Source organism: Anastrepha obliqua, chromosome 3, assembly GCF_027943255.1.
Source record: "Anastrepha obliqua isolate idAnaObli1 chromosome 3, idAnaObli1_1.0, whole genome shotgun sequence".
NCBI classification, from domain to species: domain Eukaryota; kingdom Metazoa; phylum Arthropoda; class Insecta; order Diptera; family Tephritidae; genus Anastrepha; species Anastrepha obliqua.
In genome coordinates this window covers 95100318-95120290 of record NC_072894.1, presented here as the reverse complement: position 1 = coordinate 95120290, position 19973 = coordinate 95100318, and the positions used below count along the sequence as shown (strand labels likewise).

At 36.7% G+C, this 19973-nt stretch overlaps 1 protein-coding gene across 1 annotated transcript in view; it reads right to left on the bottom strand.

The window, feature by feature from the left end:
• The window catches only part of LOC129242124 (capon-like protein), a 126807-nt gene extending 107140 nt beyond the window's left edge, over window positions 1–19667 (bottom strand). Inside the window, exons 1-2 of the mRNA XM_054878682.1 lie at window positions 19620–19667; window positions 19522–19557 (exon numbers count right to left, since the gene is read on the bottom strand). Coding sequence (XP_054734657.1) covers window positions 19522–19557; window positions 19620–19667 — 84 coding nt within the window. The remainder of the gene's footprint in view (window positions 1–19521; window positions 19558–19619) is intronic.
• Between the last annotated feature and the right edge of the window lie 306 nt (window positions 19668–19973).

The window sequence follows — 19973 nt, the reverse complement described above, 5'->3', positions numbered from 1 at the left end:
GTCAAATCGATTTTTTTGAATTCGAAATCGCAAAATATATATTATACTTATATATTTTTTTCAATTTCAATTGCAAAATAAAATTTGTGGATCCCGAAAAAAAGTTTCTTCTTTAAAATTTTAAAAGTCGAACGAAAGTTAAAACTGGAATGTCTTATTTTTTAAAATATAATATATGCCGATTATTAATTATAAATATTCTGATAGGCGGACTAATTTTGCGCCACCTTGCACGGTTGACACTCTCGCGCTTTTTACGATCCTCCACACACTATATTTTTGTTATATAACTAGAAGAAATCGCATTTATCATTAAATTCATTTTCCATATATTGGGTTAAAATAGATTTACTTAGATTCAGAGATAATCATACCAAGTACCCGTCTTGTAATCAAACCCATACACCCAAGAATTTATGACGATGAAACGATTATGTTATACCTGAAAAGAGAAAAAAAACATTTATTAATTTATTTATTTAGTAACTTAGTCCTAACACAACGAGGGTAGAATTTTCAAAATAAAAGTTTCATAGCTATTTTAGAGTGGTTTGCCAAATTACTTGGGACAGATGCGAAAAATGTTTTTTTTTTATTAATTTTAGTCTTAAATTAATTACAAACGCAATTTTTTTTGTAAAATAAAGCTTTAATAATATAATGGAATTAATTGTAAAATCGTAAACGTTTCTGGTTTAATTAAAAATATAGAATTTTCCCTAAAAATTGATTTAGTAGTAATATTATTTAGTACTAATCAATACTTTGTAGCATTTCTTTTCGCCCCTATGGCGGCTTGTGTGCACCTAGGTATGTTTGCTAAGCACTGTTTGATACTTTTCATTATTGTGCTGATAAACTTGACTTAGCTTTCTTTTAGCCTCTTCTTGGAGGTTGCTACTTTTCTGGCTATTTCTAAATTGGAATTCTTCCATAGATTTTCGATTACCTTCATGTGAGGCGAACTATCAAGGAAAGATAAAACTAACAACTAAGCCATTACGATTGTGTGTTGGAACAATACTCGCTATGAAGGATAGGATGCCAACTGTCATCGAGGCAACTATTCTTAGCGGAAAGTCGAAAGAACGAGAAGTGTTCATTCAACGCTTTACCATTATTCCCCTCATAAAAAACCATCTGCCGTTTGATGGTGGCATAGAACTGTAGGTTCCTCCAATCGTGGCAAATATGAAGCCGCACGTCATAAACTAAGGGGGTTACTGATAATGATATACATACATATGTATATATATCAATTTTGAAAATTTTCAAATAAAGTTGTTTAACTTTTATTTTTCTTTCTTTCACTTTCTATACTAAAATATACTTGAAAACATAACTTCTTGAAAAAGAAAAAAATTTAAGGTTTGTGCAAAATTTTTTGTTTGTTTTTTGTTTTTGTTTTAGTTGTGAAAGACACCTCTAAGATTTTTTTTTATTATTTTTTCACTAGCACCTGGGACTATGCTTAGTAATCCCTAAAAGTGCGATTTTCATAAATTTTCGATTGAGATTCAGATTTGTGCAGCGAACCAGTGAAAGATCAGTGCAAAATACCTACTGCTCTGGCTGAGTGCTAGCGGACGCACTCGTATATTACGTCGCTACGTACATCGATGTGCAAATATGCATACGATATTTTTCACCGGTTTGACTTATTATTATTATTATTTATTAAAATATATTGTAATTAAAATTATAGATTAATCTAAGATAAAAGCTCTAGCTACCAGGGCTATCGGCTTACCCAATATACTTAAATCACTTTCAATCTTAGCTTTAAATAAAAAAGGGTGAGCTTCATCTGTGTTTCTTAAATTGTGGTAGTCTTCTAAGTTAAATACATATTTTAATATATTCCCTGTAGTCTTTAATAATAGAATTTCGCCTCCGTTGCAATTAAATCCCTATCGCCTTAAGACGTGTGAGAAATTTTAATCTTAACAGCCCTTTATTCGCGTTTTTTGCTCCATCAATTTCTACCCGTATATGTATATATGCATGTATGTGTGCATATCAAGCAACGTTCCATTATCGATGCATAGCCTTCAGAAAAAAACCCATCATTTCAACACACACTGCGGCCTCTACGGCTATTATCTTCTTTAGCCTGTTGAAATGCCAACATCCGATTGCCAGAAATGTTCAGACACAGCTTATCACATCTATGTATGTACAAACACCACAATACCAGCATGGTAATAGAATTTCCATTCGCACGCAGACATTGTCTGCTCTTCATCCGCCAGAAGCATTGGCATTTCACAAAGTTTCCTTGCATTTCAGTAGTTATTTGCTTGGCCTTTGGCCATCAAAGCATAATAACCACCAGTAACCGGTACGCCCAGCATGGAGAAAAAGGACAATGGTATTTTTTTTTCTTGTTGTTGCTTTGATTTACACGATGTAAAGATTTGAAGCTGGTTGGTGTTTTTCATGTGTCCGTTTTTTTCGTGATTTTCTTTAACATTCCCAATTCCTTCGGCGCCACGTTTTCACTCTTTTTATGAATAAACTGTTGTAGACCTAGAAAAAGATAAAAAGAGGCACGGCGAAATACGCAACTAGAGCTGTTCGTACTCTAGTTGTGAAATAGTAGATAGTGGTCATGCATTCCAATGCAAAGAGTGCAGTAGGCAATATCATCAACAGCCACAACACAGCAAATGGCAACAGCCGACGGGTAAGCCAACAAATAATAGTTCAGATTAAATCAGACAGAGCTATTTAAAATGTTCCCGGTAACGATTCAGATGCACAAAATTTGTTCAGTAGTACCACTATTCTCAGAGCAGGCATTTCAGATCAGGTTAGGTCTTTAAAAGTGCGCAGTCTGCAATCTCACAGTTGTCTTTAGTTCCAACTTATGCGAGCAGAAACCTTAAGAGGCTAAAAATCTTATGAGCTTCGCTCACTTACAGTTTCTATTTTCTTACAGTCACAATTGAGTGAAAGGTTAACACCCTGTCTAATGGATGGTAGGCAGATGCCATTGCCATCAGTAGCCTCACCACCAGGGCCACCAGAACTCTGCATTTTTCGGCTTAGAAAATATGGAAAAGTGGTTACTCTAGCAAGGCAAATGAATAAAGCAAAGTGCCTCTTGGCAATACATAAGAGTCGCCGCATATTGAAACTCAGACCACGGAGCGTAGTTATAACTTCTGAGTAGTGAGGTAATTTATTTACTTAACAATCACGAAAACCCACCGACATTGTTAGCCAAGACGTCAATAGCCAAGTGATAAAAATGGTATTCATTTTTTCTGAGAATTGGTTTATTGCTAGGCTGGGTTAAAGTTAAAAACGTTAGTATGGAGTTTTTTAAAGTCAGTTATTTTCAACATTTTTATAAATTTGTTTAAGGTAAAATATAAGATTGAAAACAATTAATGGATAAAATTATGTTTATATTTTTTTTTTAATTTTTCGGAAGATTTTTTTTATGTGAGAAAAAATTATTTTTTTTTGTAATTTTTGAAAAACACGCTTCAGATTTTTTGTATTTTTACACTGACCGCTGAGACTCAATAATCACTGAATTAGTGTGAAATATTTATATCTTGTATCTGATCAGTAAGATATATTTTACCTAGCGATACTTCGATAGATTTGCAAACAGTCGGAGTACTCGACTACGTATGATGTATGATAGCGCTTCGCTAGAGCAGTATTTTACAATGACCAGGTATATTTTAGCCAAAAAATTACAATAAAAAAATAAAATATTTATAAAAATGTGAAAAAAATAACGAAGATATTTAACTATAATAAACTCCATACCATAATTTTCAGCATTGAATAATTCTCAAAATTTTAAGATTTTTCCAGTTTACTTCTTATTTTACTTAAGACAACAAATGAACCAATTTTCAGGAACATTTAAGCCATGTCTAAAGTACTTCGATCTTTTGGCACATCACTGCTCAGGAGAATAACTACTAGACAATTAAAAATAGGACTCTCTTCTCGTAGAACAAATATCTGTATGAACAAACTCTCCAAGTCCTTCAGCATAGTCGTCCCTTTAGGGGATTAAAAATTTGCTCCGTTTCGGTTGTGCAGCTGGTGATGTGAGTGAAAGCGGAGAATTTAAGAAAACTTTGCACGGGTCATTACAGAGCGTTACGCAAGATGTTTTGGGTATGATGCCGAGGATCTCTCTCACATGAATGCGAAGGGAAACAATAATCAACGTAATCGCGCCCTTCAGACGAGCCATAAGTCCAAAAAAACAAACATATAAACAAACAATAAACTCAATGTAAAATCAAGATCTTGTTGACCGTTTCTTATGATTGCCTTGGATTAGTCTAATCAAGTGCAATACCAAAGCTTTTGAGGGCGAATTTTCGTAGCAGAGGCCGTAATTTTACATGTCCGAACCAACTCACACATTTCATCTTGTACGCCCCTTTTCAACAAAAAATCATTTTTCAAGCTCTGTATTCACTGGTATGAGCGCGTGTGACAAACTCCTATGGCCATAGCTCAAGTTATCACTTCATGAGAAACGTTTCGCAAAGATTGAGGCTTAAAGTAAAAATTTACAGAAGAAGCTGCAGAAACTAAAGACAGGACAATGAAGAATTGAGAGTCATGCAGTAGTTTCTCTTAAAATTTAGGCGGCCCAAATTAATTTTCTAACTCCCGCTTTTTCTTCGAATTTTATGTAGAATCCAAATATAAAAAAATAAATAAATAATTGGCGCGTACACTTCTGTTAGGTGTTTGGCCGAGCTCCTCCTCCTATTTGTGGTGTGCGTCTTGGTGTTGTTCCACAAATGGAGGGACCTACAGTTTCAAGCCGACTCCGAACGGCAGATATTTTTATGAGGAGCTTTTTCATGGCAGAAATACACTCGGAGGTTTGCCATTGCCTGCCGAGGGGCGACCGCTATTAGAAAAATGTTTTTATTAATTTTGCTTTCACCGAGATTCGAACCAACGACCTCTCAGTGAATTCCGAATGGTGATCACGCACCAACCCATTCGGCTACGGCGGCCGCCCAAATCCAAATCTACTGTCCAGAAAAAGCACCGTCAAACAAATTGCAGCCGAAATTTAACGCCACTGGTAGTGTGACCAAAAAATGACAGATTGGAGCGGATTTTGAAGCAGTGCCCCAATTTTTTCCATCACATTTTCACGGTACTTAACATAAGTGCTGAAAAGTCCCGGGCCTAACACAGAATTCACCTCTTTTTCAGTTAGTACTAATCTTAAAAAACAGCTGTTAAAATTTCATATTTTCATGCGTGTTTGAATTTTACTCAGCTTCTTGATGGGAAAAAATACCGTTCCAGTGCAGCAATGGCTTGAAAAATGTTATGGGGGCTCCACTCCATCATAAACAGCAACAAAATATGGTTTTCTGGCTTCAAACGTGGTCGTAGAGACACCGATGTTGCACAACGCAGTTGGCGTCTAAATGAGACGGTAACACCAGAAAACATCAAAAAATCCACAAAATCGTTTTGCATAATCGTGAAGTTGTGTGCGTTAGTTGGCATCGTAAAGATATCAAAAGATTGTGTTGGATTTGTATTGCATGAGCATTTGACTATGAGAAAATTCAATTGAAAGTGGGTGCCGCTTTGCTCACTTTCAAGACAATAAAAAGAAGTCAGAAGTCAATCAAAACCATGGCAAAACTACATGAATTGAAGTTCAAGTTGCACTCATATCCACCGTATTCGCAAGACTACGCGAGTGACTACTGGCTGTACGCAGGCCTAAAAAATGCTCGCCGGTAAGAAATTTCGCTCGAATGAAGAGGTCATCGCTGAAACTGAGACCTATTTTGAAGCGAAAGAAAAATGATTCTACAAAAGTGGTATTGAAATGTTAGCGCGGCGCTGGAATGATTGTGTTGTTCTTGATGGAAATTGCGTTGGTAAATAAAACTAATTTTTAACAAAAAAAATGTGTTTTCTTTGTTAGGCCCCAGACTTTTCAGCCCATGTGATACATAATGATATTGTCATGAGATTTCCGGTATACTTACATAAATTCAGCTGACTTTAGTTACATTCACTGAATCCCATTTTGAATCTTAGTTTTCTTCACAAGTTTAAACTTTCACTGCGAACAAATATCTATTTTATATATATCATTTGTTCATTTCTTCCATTCCCCGTATTCTCTTCCTTCTTTCTTTTCTTGCCACTTTAAATGGCACTTTGGTTGGGGTCTTCTATGGTAATTACTTTTATTCTTATTTACATACCCCACTACAATCATACCCCACTATGCAAATATAAAAAACAGCAACAAAAACAACGACTCACACACACTTTCATTTATTCATTTATCACACTCAAGCCACTCCAAGATGATGAATGCATCAAGTCTGTTGATGACATTTCTGCAGCAATTTTTGTGCTTGCCGGACAACTGCAGTTATTGCCATAAATCTGAAATTCCGAAGTTTTTTCACTGTTACTGAAATGTTGAGCAGGCAAATACGTGTGGTGTAGTCATTGTCGCCAAATTGTGCTGAGCTACTTTGTCTTTAGTTGAAAGATATACGAGTGGCACTTAAAATTGACAAATTGATGGCATTCTTTAGATTTCCATAATTTTCAATGTCACTCTGAAATTTTCACAATTTAAAGATCACTTTAGTATTGAAGCATGGAAAATACGTACTTTGCTAAGCAGTCGAAGTATATTAAGAAGTGAAATCATTTGAGACATACAAAAACATGTTGTACTTTGTAAAGGAAGGCAGTTACTAAGCAGAAGGCAGCAATCTTGAAAAAAACTACATGGGTATCAACCAAAAGCAACGGGAAAAGTTTTACAGAAGATATCAAAATTCTTATTGCATTCACAGAGTAGGTAAACGTGAACTGCAAAAATTGTAAACAAAACCTCTGAAATTTAAGCTGAAGAATTTTTAAATACGAAACATTCTATGATTCCGCAGCACACCCACTTGATGCTTTAGAGATATCTGCAGAATTCTGTTTAGCAACTTGAACCATTGCGTAAGTAATAACCCAATATTTGAACATAAAAAACCGAACTGTGGGAGGAAACTGTAACTTCTTATCTGCTGTACAAATCTTTCCAAATCGTCCTCTTCGTTTTCCTCTTCGGAATAGTAAATCAATTACAGTATTTACTATAAGTAACACATGGACTCAAAAGTTCCGAGCATATTTTTTTGTTTTTTTTTTTTGTTCAGTTGTTGCTGGGATTCAAATCTAGCGAAACAAGGAGGAACTGGGAGCAATTTGAAGTTCAACTCAAGTAATTTTGCTATTGTTTTGATTGACTTGTAATACGGTGCCTTGTCTTGATGAAAAAAATTGTTTTTCTTTACCATATGCGAATGTTTCTTTGCAATTTAGAGCTTCAAACGCTCCAAAAGCGTTATTGATGGTATATTCACTGTTGGTGGTATTTTACTGCTCAAGAGAGTCGATGAATATTACACCACGCACAACCCAAAATACGGAGCCCATATTTTTTTCGGGCGCTTTGGACGAGGTTTACCAGTTGCTGTCCACTCAGATGACGATCGTTTTGATTTCGGAGTGAAGTTACAGATCCATGTTTCATCCACTGTCACATATCCACGCGACAATTCCGGGCTAGTGCGTTTAAAAATGGCCCAGCACTGCTCAGAATCATCAACATGTTCTTGTTTTTGGTCAACAGTGAGCAAACGCGGCCTCTTTGGACAAAGTTTTCTCATATTCAAATGCTCTTGCAATATAAAGCCAGCACAATCTTTTGATAGCTTTAAATTCTCAGCCAACTCACGCTACTTTACGATTATGCAAAACGATTTTGTGGATTTTTTGATGTTTTCTGGAGTTACAGCCTCATTTAGACGTCAACTGCGTTGTGCATCATCGGCGTCTCTACGACCACGTTTGAAGTCAGCAAACCATCCTTTATTGTTGTTTCTGATGAAGTGGTGGAAGGAGGTAAAAAATAAGCAGAAACATAATGCTAATTGAGCTAAAATAGTCCCGGAATCACTAAATCACCTGTAACTATTGTCACAAAACATACATCTACTGCTCGGGTGTTATATGAGAAATCAAGAAGGAGAAATCAAATTAGTTGAGAACGGATGAGTGCTAAAAGCTTTGGACTTTTATGATAGAAAATATTCAAAAAACGTAAATTCTTTGAATGCATTTAAAATATCAGTCGCTATCGAACTAGTGCTTGACTTCTTCCATAAAATTCCAATGCATTAGCTAGAGAGTTCACTGAGTAGTTTCGATTTTCTCTGCAGGGATAGTTGGATATATGTAGTTGTAAGGCTATCTGAAATGTTTTTATACTACAGATACAACCGGTTGCCCGGAAAATTGGAGCGCGGATTCTTGTAAGGCTATGGCTGTTGCGCGGCTGTTCATTCTTGCTCGCTATTGACAAGACTGATTCCTACTATCAATGTTGTAGATGCTACCGTTGTACTCAATATTGCCAACCACACGAACTTATAGTTGAATTCATAAACTTCACGACACGGCAAATGAAAAAATTACATATGTACATACGGTTTATTTGCAGTAAAGCCGTTATGGAGTTTTTAAAATTTCAGTAATTTAATTTAAAATCGTACTTTCATAGTAGAAATTATTATATTTAAAAACAATTGTCAAGGAAAGAGAGAAAGAAGCAAAAGAAGTGTGAAAAACTTCGAATTATTGACGATCAGCACAAATTTCCAATTTCAAACTTTCTTTTGCTTCTTTCATCAATGCGAAGTTAGGTAATCGCACCATGAAAAACTTTTACAATTTCACGCGTTCAAATTACAAAGCAAATACAACCGTTGCCACTGCCACACTTTTGTTGTTGGAACTTAGAACGAAAGAATCAATGAATATTTTTCCTAAGTTGAAAAAAAATTTCAAAGTTATGACCACAACAATAAAAGTTAAATGAAAAAAACAGGCGGAAATGCATTAACTGCGACGCTGAAAGTTTGACAAAGCATTCAATTTCAATTGCAAAGTAAAAAAAAAACACGATGCGAAAAATTCTAAGAAAAACCAATGGTAATAAAAAAAGAAATAAATGTGGCCACCGTAGTCGAATAGACGCGTGCGTGACTACGACTCAGAAGGGTCCGGGTTCGAAACAGCACAATTAAGGGAAAGGTTTTTCTAAAGGGATCGCTACTCGGCAGGCAATGCCAAAGTTGCGAGTGTAATTCTGCAATAAAAAAAAGCTTTTCAGAAAAAACTACTTGCCAAGGCAGCGCAAAGCTGTGGGTCAGTCGAACCACATCGCGGTTGTAGAACAACACAAAGACGCACACCACAAATCGGAGGAGAAGCTCGGCCAAAATATCCACCGCAAGGATGTAAGCGCCAATTTCACTCACACACACAATAAAATAAGGAAAAATAATACTTGAATAATACATAAATGTGCGTTCCAAAAGACATATATACTACTAGGTTGTTTAATAAGCTTTGCGGTTCAATAATAAAAAAAAAAACAATTTTATGGTTAAAATACACTTTATTATTCAGTTAGTCTCCCTGAACATCAATACACTCGTTCCAACGAGACTCCAATTTATAAATTCCATCCCAGAAGTGAGATTCTTAAAGGGCTTCAACAGCGGTTATGAAAAAGGTTTTCCACGTAAACATTTTTGTATGTATGGAAACAGATGGAAGTCGATAGAGGTAAAATTTGGCGAATAGTTCCAATAATTCGAGCTTTAACTCATGGATTTTAGCCATTGTCAAAATGTTGTTGTGACACGGTGCATTGTCCGATTGAAAATATTTTTTTCTTTAGTAAACTTGATCTGTTTTGAGAAATTTTTTCCTTCATCTGGTCTAAAAGGTTACAATAATATTCAGAATGTATTGTTTTACCAGTTTGCAAGTAATTCACAACAAAAATCCTTTCGCATCACAAAAAACGGATACTAACACCTTCTTAGCCGATTTCTGGATATGAGCTAGTTTAGGAGCCGAAGAACAATGTTCACACCACTCCTTAGCCTCTTTTTTGATTTAGGATCATGATGATAAACCCAAGTCAAATCACGATGCACAAAATCCACCTTATTATTTCGAAAACGCTCTAAATGTGGTTGAGAAAGTCGCCTTCGAATATGTTCATGTTCCATTGTTAGCGAATGCGACACCCATTGGGCACACAACTTTTCGAAACCCAATACTTCAGTCGAAATATTGTTTGCCCTGCCCTAGCGCTTATACTAAAGTTTTTTCAGTCACTCGACGATTTTCCAACTCGATACCCTGTATTTTTTCTACGATTTCTGGTAATTGACGTAGATCGTCTTCAAGCTTGTCCGATCACGATTAAATTCAGAAATTTAATCATTGCACCATACTTAATTTTTTCTATTGTTGAAAATAATTTGCCACTCCGATACTAAATGGCTTGCAAACAAACAATAAATTGACAGATTCAAATGAAACTTCTCATATGTACGTTCAAACGAAGAGTAGTGCTTCTTCTTCTTGACAATAAATTGAATAAAAAAATTAATGTAACTTTTCAATTTAATGTCGGTCCTAGTAGGAGCATAGGGCAGACGATATGAATTTACCAACATAACAAAAAAATGTAGATGAGGGCGAGGCCAGCCCTCTCTTATCGAACCTCAAAACTTATTGAACAGCCTAGTACACATAAGTCGTTTTACGGAAATTCAGTTATTTTGTTTATTAGTATGAGTTTGTAAGTTAGAGTAAACTGAAACCTAACACGTCAAATTGAGCGAACAAAATAATCTAAAGGGAAATTATTATTCGTACCTCAGAAAAAATATTAAATTTAATCCAAAGTTCGTTTGGGGCTACATAATTCAAAGAAAAATCGCTCAAATGTACTTTTATTGGCCCAGCTTATCGGAGTTTCCGCCAACTCCATTTCTAAGGCTGTTTACTTTTTTGTTGAAATTTTTACTTCGAATTTAATTTTGGGTAATTTTGATAATAAGTTTATGACCGAAGATCACTTGCCAAATTTCAATACTTCTATCAAGTCTGGGAAGTTAAGTTTGACGGACGTAAATTATCTAGTGGCATTAATCAGCTTAAGCTCTCCATTAACAACAATGAACATGGCCTTTATTTATTTTATTTAAAACTTATCATGCTCTTTTTCCTTCCCATTTTGAACATGCCACTTTCTGACGGACTTTTCCATAACGACTGTGAATTGGCAATAAAAATGATTTTGAGAATTATAGGTTGAGTGCTCCTAATTGATATTTAAAAAAGGCGCACCAAGAAGCACCGGGAGAAATGTATCTCCTTAAAACCCTCAGACTAAAAAAGTATTGAAAGCTGTGGAAAGTGAAAGGGTGGAAAATCAAGGAGAGAAGTAACAGAGAAAAAATATAGGATGATCAGTGATATCCGACTCCTCTAAGCAAGACAGGCAAATCGAGTCCTCAATGATTCCAATGGTTGTCATATGCCTACTTCATGAGTTGGATCCTGTATAATACCGATCACCAACCGAAAGTCTTTTCTACCAAGTTTCAGACAGTTTTCTGTTCGGGCTGGTCACAAAACACTTTGCAGTTCTAGAAGGTTATAGACTGGACTATCGCCATTTATGTAAATAGCATACATTAGGCTGATCCGATTTCTTATTCCCGTAGAACTGATTCCGATTATTGGCTCTGGTTTCTTTGGAATAACCGCTGATCCACGGTTGGCCAATTCATGAGTAAATTCACATCAGAACACCGCAGTGTTCTGGAACCCATATAAGTACAAGCATATTCTGTCTTGCAAAATAATTAAGCTCCTTCCTACATTCTTGACCAATCTCTTAGGATTTCTTTGCGTTCTCCAGGGCCTACAGTGCAGCATGACTGTCACTAAAGACTCCAATCTGTTTTCCGCTCCATCTCCTCTCAATTATCTATTCTGCTACTTTCAGAATGGCAAAAATTTCCGTTTGGAAAACAGTTGACATTCCTACCATAGCGTAATATGATAGTTATTACTATCTTTAAGTATCATCCGGCTCCAAAACCTATTTCATTCTTAGACCCATCGTTAAAGAAAACATATTTCAAATTTCTTTGAATCCACTCTGGATTACTCCATTTACTACAAATTTGCTTCTAAATGAAACTATGGGCATACGATCGTCCGTAGGTGTCAAAAACAGTGGTACTGCGCAGATAGCTTCTTTAAGATTTCTCTGTGTCCCGCAGTTAAGTCTTTACGCCAGAAACCATATTTTTTATTTATTTATAGCTTTTATTGATTTCTGCTGCATCTTAAGATCCAGAAAATAGGGCATCGTCGGAGGTTGTACTCATGGCACCCGTAAGGCATAAACATACACTTCTCTGCAGTCTGTATAGTTCTTGACGTATGGACATAACTATGGTCCGTCGGCACCAAACAACAGGAACATAAATGGTGATTGCTCTGATAAGAGTTATATGTATCCACAGGACAACAACAGGTTTCAGACCCCAGGCTTTAGCAAAGGCTCTACAACATTGTTGAAAAATCTTTAATGTGAAATCAACCTTCAGCGAAACATGTACCTTCCAAGTCAGTTTCTTATCCATAATTACTCCTAGATATTTAACTTCAGCAGGACTGAGTGTACCACCTTTCCGGGCTGGAAGCTAAGTCCATCTGATTTCCGTTTTCTCGTGAACAAGACTAATGTAGTTTGATTCGGATTGATTATCCAGAATTCTGTGCACTTTCATAATATGCTTAGTAAATTATACCTTGCATTATAAAGCATTTGCTATGTCCCAATCACACATTTGCTAATCCTAATGTTCGTTCCCGTATATCTACATGATCTAATTTAGCAGCTTTTACGGAGGACTCTTTGAAAACCTTTCCAAACAAAGAAATCAAATTTCTGCAATCAGCGTTAGTTTTTTTAAGACTTTTAACAGGCTATCTCAGCGAATATTGATAGCTTGACTTCAAGGCTTTATTTCTGAGTTTGTCAAGTGAATTGCGTTCTTCACGTTTGATAAAGATGCCGTGTCGTTTGGCTTGATAATGCATCGTCTTATTCGTATGTTGTACTCAGCGTAGTGTCATAGTCTACAAGTATATTCTTTGAGTAATAATTTCTCCTGCTTTTCTAAGTCGAATTTCCGGATGAATATTTACTATGAAATTAAATGCCTAGCGGATTCATTCATTCTCCAGGGTGAGCTTGATAGCTTATATAGCTGGTGTGTACGTAATCGTTTGTTCCTCAACATTGGTAAATGTCATTACGCTAAAAACAAGATAATAAGACTTACGATGCCAGTTCGGATTACAGTATGCCAGTTGTGACCGTAGTAGAATTCGTATAAAATTTCCCGGATAAAAAACTGATAGATGAGTCTACCAAAGCAAAACAGATGTGACATTACTATGCTATGAATTTATGTTGAGTTTCAATCCCTTCATTGCTGGCTTAAATAAAATACCAAAGAAGATTGAAACAATGATGCCGCAGAAGGTCTTGAAATGGTTTTGGATAATCATGCGACTATTTTCTTTATTTTTTCCGAACAAGTCTGCACTGTTTTGAATTGAGTGCGCAACCTTTGGTCGGTGTTGGGTTAAGTGCATAAACATAGATCCATAAGTATTCGTCGCCTGTCATGACGTTTTTTCGTGCACCAGGATTGGATTTTATCTACATATCTTTACACCAACCGCCAGGAGGCATTTGTTGTTAAATTATGGAGAATCCAACTCATCATTAAGAACAAATCGTTCATGCAATACGAATATACCTAAGTGGAGCAAATATTAAAATATTATTTCCAGCTGAAAAATTACCCTATCAGTTTACGCATAGTCCAGCATAGTTTTTTCTTTAACAAAAACTGGACGGCATTCACGAATTTTTTCTTGTAACAAAGTGCGACCACGATTGAATTGTTAAACTATCATCACCAATAGTTGAAGAGAGTTCTTCGATTTTTTACCCATATCAAAATTCATAGCAAATCATCGCATGTAAATCATCCCAATTTAAGTTCATTTTTTGTGCAGAGTAGATACTTTACCTGTAAGCATCAAAAATATCACTAGTATGATTAAATGTTCTGAGTATTCTGACCACTAATAGTGTCAAACTGTGCGATGACAATATCAGACTTTGCATATATGTACATACAGGTGTTGTCCCACTTAAAACATAGGTCGAAAAGAGTTATGCCAGGATTCCTAATGTCGGTATGCTTATTCCCAGTAATTTCCCTTGCTTAACTATAATAATACTGTAATTTAAAGGGACAGCCACAAATGGGGAAAACGTAAAGTCATCACTTCAAAGAATATAAAAAACTGAGAAATAAGAATTTATAAATTTCGCGTTGAGAAAATTAAAGCCTTCCCACGTCCACTTCTACCGATATCACAGATACAACCGTCGATGATGTATAAGCGGCATTTTACTTTACTCATAAACAGTTTGACAACTTATAGTGAGTAAAAAAGGCAATTGAAGTTTGAAGCTGTATCGGAAATCACTACAACAGCAGGAGAGTAATTGAAAAAGAAGAAATAACGTCAAATAGCTTGAAGATAAACTTCACAATATTTGCAGAAGTTTGGCAATAAAGTTTCAAGTTTCTTAGTGCTGCTTTTATGTTTTTATAGATACTATATATATGTAAAGGGTTTTTCAATAAGGGCGGGTAGATGTTGAAATGGAATAAAATGGCGTTTGCTGTGTGGCACGTAGCGCCGTCCTGCTGGAACCACATGTCGTCTAGGTCCATATGGTTCAATACGGGCCATAAGGAATTGGAAGGGCCACCACGTCTACCGAAAAATGGGCGCAATGCGCGCAACGTTTGCGTTAATGAACACTCATTTTGATAATAAAGTTTTATCATTTGAACGTGCTGTTCAATCGTCGTTTCATCAAAACAAAATGGCTGCCACAGGGCGCCAAAATCGACCCGCGCCAATTGAAAACCCCTTTATATACTTAAACACATACATACTTAAGTAAACACGTTTGGCATGATGGCTTACTCTGTAAAATAGAATGCACTCTTCCAATAAATTACTACATACATACATACATAATTGGCGCGTACACCCTTTTTGGGTGTTTGGCCGAGCTTCTCCTCCTATTTGTGGTGTGCGTCTTGATGTTGCTCCACAAATGGAGGGACCTACAGTTTCAAGCCGACTCCGAACGGCAGATATTTTTATGAGCAACTTTTTCATGGCAGAAATACACTCGGAGGTTTGCCATTGCCTGCCGAGGGGCGACCGCTATTAGAAAAATGTTTTTCTTAATTTTGGTGTCTCACCGAGACTCGAACCGACGTTCTCTCTGTGAATTCCGAATGGTAGTCACGCACCAACCCATTCGGCTACGGCGGCCGCACAGTAAATTACTACATAATTATTAAGGCCTACCTCGAAAATCGATATTTCTTTGTCAAACAAGGCAAAGAAGAGTCTGAACTATGTGAAAGTTGGTATACCCCAAGGCAGTATTATGGGACCCATTCTATATTTGCTATATATTTACGATCTACCCGCTTCTGAAGCAAAAATAGTTGAAACGTTCGTGGATGACACTGCCGTACTCATAATTGACTACCACCCCCATGCGGCCTCCGAAAAACTCCAGAAAGGATTCATAAAATAACTCATTGGGTGAAAGAATAACACATTTAACCAAGCGAGACAAAATCTTCTCAAGTCACTTTTACACTAAATCGAAAAACTTGCATACCCGTTAAGCTCAATAATATAATCACCCACCAAACCAAAGTCACAAAATATCTCTGTCTTAATACCTTTGCACAATAGGGATAAGGGTACTTGAGTTAGCTTAGGCACCACTGAAGAGAATGCTGACAATCAGGGTCGAAAGTTCTTTAGGTCAAAGTTCAATCAAACGAAACCGAGGACTGCCCGTTGGAAATATACAGGATGAAACTCAAGTAACTAAAAGTGCATTTTGTGGCAGACTAAAATTCAGATATCTTCAATCTCATCTTTTAACTGCATCAGTAGAACAATCAGGATTGGATATTAGCTCTTTATTGGATATTTTTAAGCCGATTTACTTACGCCAGGCTAGAATTCGGATATCTTCGATCTCATATATTAACTGGAATTGCGGAAGCATCAGTCTGGGATATTAGCTGCATGGGGGTGTTTATTTTATCCTCATCCGCTACTCCTAAACGTTATCGCTCGAAAAACTCATTTACCCTTTTTCCTTTCCTCCTATCTCACAATCCTTCGTGTTTTTACTGTCAAAGTAAGACCCTCCTCTTAGGATTTTACCTGCTTGCGGATTTTTTATTTTTTTCTCATCAGAAACTCCTAATCGTCAACATTCAGAAAACCCCATTAACCTTTCTCCCTACCTATTTTCTCTTAATCTTTTGTGCCTTTATTGTTACCACATTGAAAAGTGCCCTTTTACCTGGCAAAGTGTGCACCCCTCCTCCTTTCGTTGCTACACTCTAACCAAACCGTACTTTGACATTTCCATCAATTGACATTAATTTAAAATTTAATTGGTTTCGTTTTACTTTATTTGACAACTGCGTTTGGTCTCATACTTTTTTTTACTCACATTCGAACGTATGATTTGGGGAATAAACTTTTAAAATGCAATTATTATGGTAGTCAAAATTGTTCGAAGATACTCAGATTAATTTCCTACGAATTTTGGCGAAATAAAGAAAAGTAATATAAGTATTGAAGATTGGCGCAGAAGCTTGGACGATGACAACATCCGATTAAGCGACGCTTGGAGTGTTCGAGAGAAGGATTCTGCGTAAGATTTTTGGACCTTTGCACGTTGGCAACAGCGAATATCGCAGACGATGGAACGATGAGCTGTATGAGCTTTACGACAACATAGACATAGCGCAGCGAATAAAGATCCAGCGGCTACGTTGGCTGGGTCATGTCGTCCGAATGGATACAAACGCTCCGGCTTTGAAAGTATTCGATGCGGTACCAGCTGGTGGTAGTAGAGGAAGAGGGCGGCCTCCACTGCGTTGGAAAGATCAGGTGGAGAAGGACTTGGCTTCACTTGGTGTGTCCAACTGGCGCCGGTTAGCATGAGAAAGAAACGACTGGCGCGCTTTGTTAAACTCGGCCAAAATCGCGTAAGCGGTTATAGCGCCCATTAAGAAGAAGAAGAAGAAGTATTGAAAGAATATACAGTCTGCGGCAAATTTTAGGCCATTCAATTTTTGACAAGTTTTGACCACTTTTTTATTCTCTTTTTTGTTGAATGTTCATTATTAAAAATATATAATCAAGGTTTAAAACTTTATGCAACAATTAAAAAAATTCTAAAAACGTTCATCACAGCACCTACTACTCTTTTTTAACTAGAATTTCTAGAACAAAATTTGGTATGCAGTTTTATAACCTATTCAATTTTAATAACATGGATTTTTTCAGCTGGTAATGTTTTATGATATTTCTTCTTTATTATGCTGTGTATTTTCTCCATCTTGAAAAATATGCACATCTGCATTAAGTCAGAATGTTGTTAATATAACTCACAAAGCATCAAGAACGTACGTTGAGCTCACTAGAATGCTTCAACGCAGGCTACAAACTAGCATCATTACATCCACTCTACTATATGCAACTCCAGTATGGGCGAAATCCTTAGAGGTAGAAGCATTTAGAAGGCCATCCGAAGCCTTGTACAGACTTTGCGCACAGACTGATAAGCGCAAACAAAACCACTTCCGGACGAAGCTGCAATGGTGATCGCGAACATGACGCCCATCAATATATTGGCGGAAGAACTAGCGAGAGTGTACGTGCAAAAAAAGCAGTGTCACACTATTGTAACATATCAGCGATTATACAAAAATAGAAGACTACGTCCTTACTAAAATGGCAGGAGCACTGGGAAAACTTGACAAACAAAGTGTGGACCTGTACGCTAGACCCAGAAATCGAAAGATGGTAAAATCGAAGCCATGGGGGGCTAAACTTCAAGTTAACATAATTCGTGGCAGGTCGTGGTTGCCCCCAGAAGTACCTACATCGCCTTAAGTCATGTGTGTCGCATTTATGTAAGTCCAGTAGGCCATGTAGAGGTGTTTTTTGTATGCCCACATTTTGCAGCTAAGAGACGTGAGTTAGCTAACCTATCAGAAGATCCGATAGTACCAAAAAATATAATCGACATCATGATGACGTGCGGCAAGTATGACGGGAGGGGGTGGATACGCCCAACTGGGAGGTTTTCTCCGGAAATAAGCAAAACTGAGGGAAGATTAAAGCACATACAACTTTTGACGGACTACATGTAATGAGTAAGTGCTAACCGCTTCCCAACGATATACTTAACTGTAGTACCAGGAGGGGGAATGACACCTTGAATGGGTAGGAAGCTTAGTTGGTTTAGGTTAGACTAAAGGTTTAGATTAGGCTAAAGTCCAACACAGATGGGCTAAAGGTCTTCGATGATTTCTCCTCGTAAAAACGGAATGTTGATGTGCTATCATTTTGTCGCGAGCTGTATGTATGTACATGAAAAAGTCAGCCTATATGTATTCTTTACTACCTTTGAGTACAATTTAAGTTTCGTACAAATAAACAAAAACAAATAACGACTACATTATAATCATGCTTCCATGAAAACAAATTAATAATGAACACGTTGATGAACCCCCAAGACAATTTTCCTGTGGCTGCGAGCAACTTGACTAAATCTAACAGTTGGGCGCTAAAATGGCAGATGGAACGAAATCAATTTCGTAATCTAAAAGTTATAAAGACAGAGAAATAACACCGGCTGACAGCTGTCAGAACAGGCAAATAGGCAGTTGAAAGAAAATTCAAGCGCACAAGCATACTTAAGTGCGTAACATAAATAGGGAATGGAAAGCGGGGAAAGGTACAACGTCAAGCTATTATCTCTGAGGAATTTCACATTTGGTTGTCAGTGACACATACAAGTAGCCATCGTCTGAGTGCAAAGCTCGCGCCCAATCGCTAAAGTGGCAGTTGAAAACATTATTACCCAATTATGGCCATAGGATGAACAACTGAGAATGTGGCGGCAAGTTTATTTAAGATTTTCCACAAAAAAAATAAATCCTTAACTAAACCCAGCCAAATCTTATAAGAATAAGAAGTCAGAGGCATGGATGAAAGTAGACAGTGGACAGCAACAAAATGTGAAAAAGATCAACACGAGTTTATTTTGGGTGTTGCCGCAAACACAAAAGCTTCTTAAATGTCTTTCGCTTGCGTTTTGGTAGCGACTAATGTTAAGTGACTGCCGCGCTAGCAAGCGTAAGCGAAAAAAACATGTTTTTGGATGTATTTTGCATTGATGAAAAAAGAATTTAAAAATGCTGCATGAATGCAAAGAGTAAAGAAGTAACGAAAAAAGCAATAAAAAAGGAACTTCTGAGACTTTAAGAAAAAAAAAACAAATGTTTACCTCCATTGTTCTCAACTCCCATTTGTGTATTTGTGTTTCCTGAAATGTAAAACATGTGTCCTCGCAGCGTTATGAGGCTATACTAAAAAATAGTTTACACAACGCAACGCACGCAAATCTGCAGCCACATAAAACTGTAATGCAATAGATAAGAAGAACACTGGGCATTGAATTTGGCCATATACTGTAAACTAACTTGACCGCCATTCATTGTAATGGCCAGCAATTCAACGGACAAAGTCATTTTCATTATTGTGGTAATTTTGTGGAGCGTGAAAAATGTATCTAGTAAAATGACATTGTTGGTCAGTGGAAAAAGTTTAGGGAAACCAGAAAAAATTTACACGCCATTAATTTTAAGCGCATATGTTTACTATATGAAAAGAAAAAATAATGAAAACTGCGATAAAGTTTTATAAAATTCTATCCAAACAAACAGTGTAAAGCGCAAAGGTTCGACAAATGTTAAAAGCGTAAGTAACACAAAGTGATTTAGTCAGAAGATACTCCTAAGAAAACACAATATGCTTGAAAGCGCATAAGCTTATTG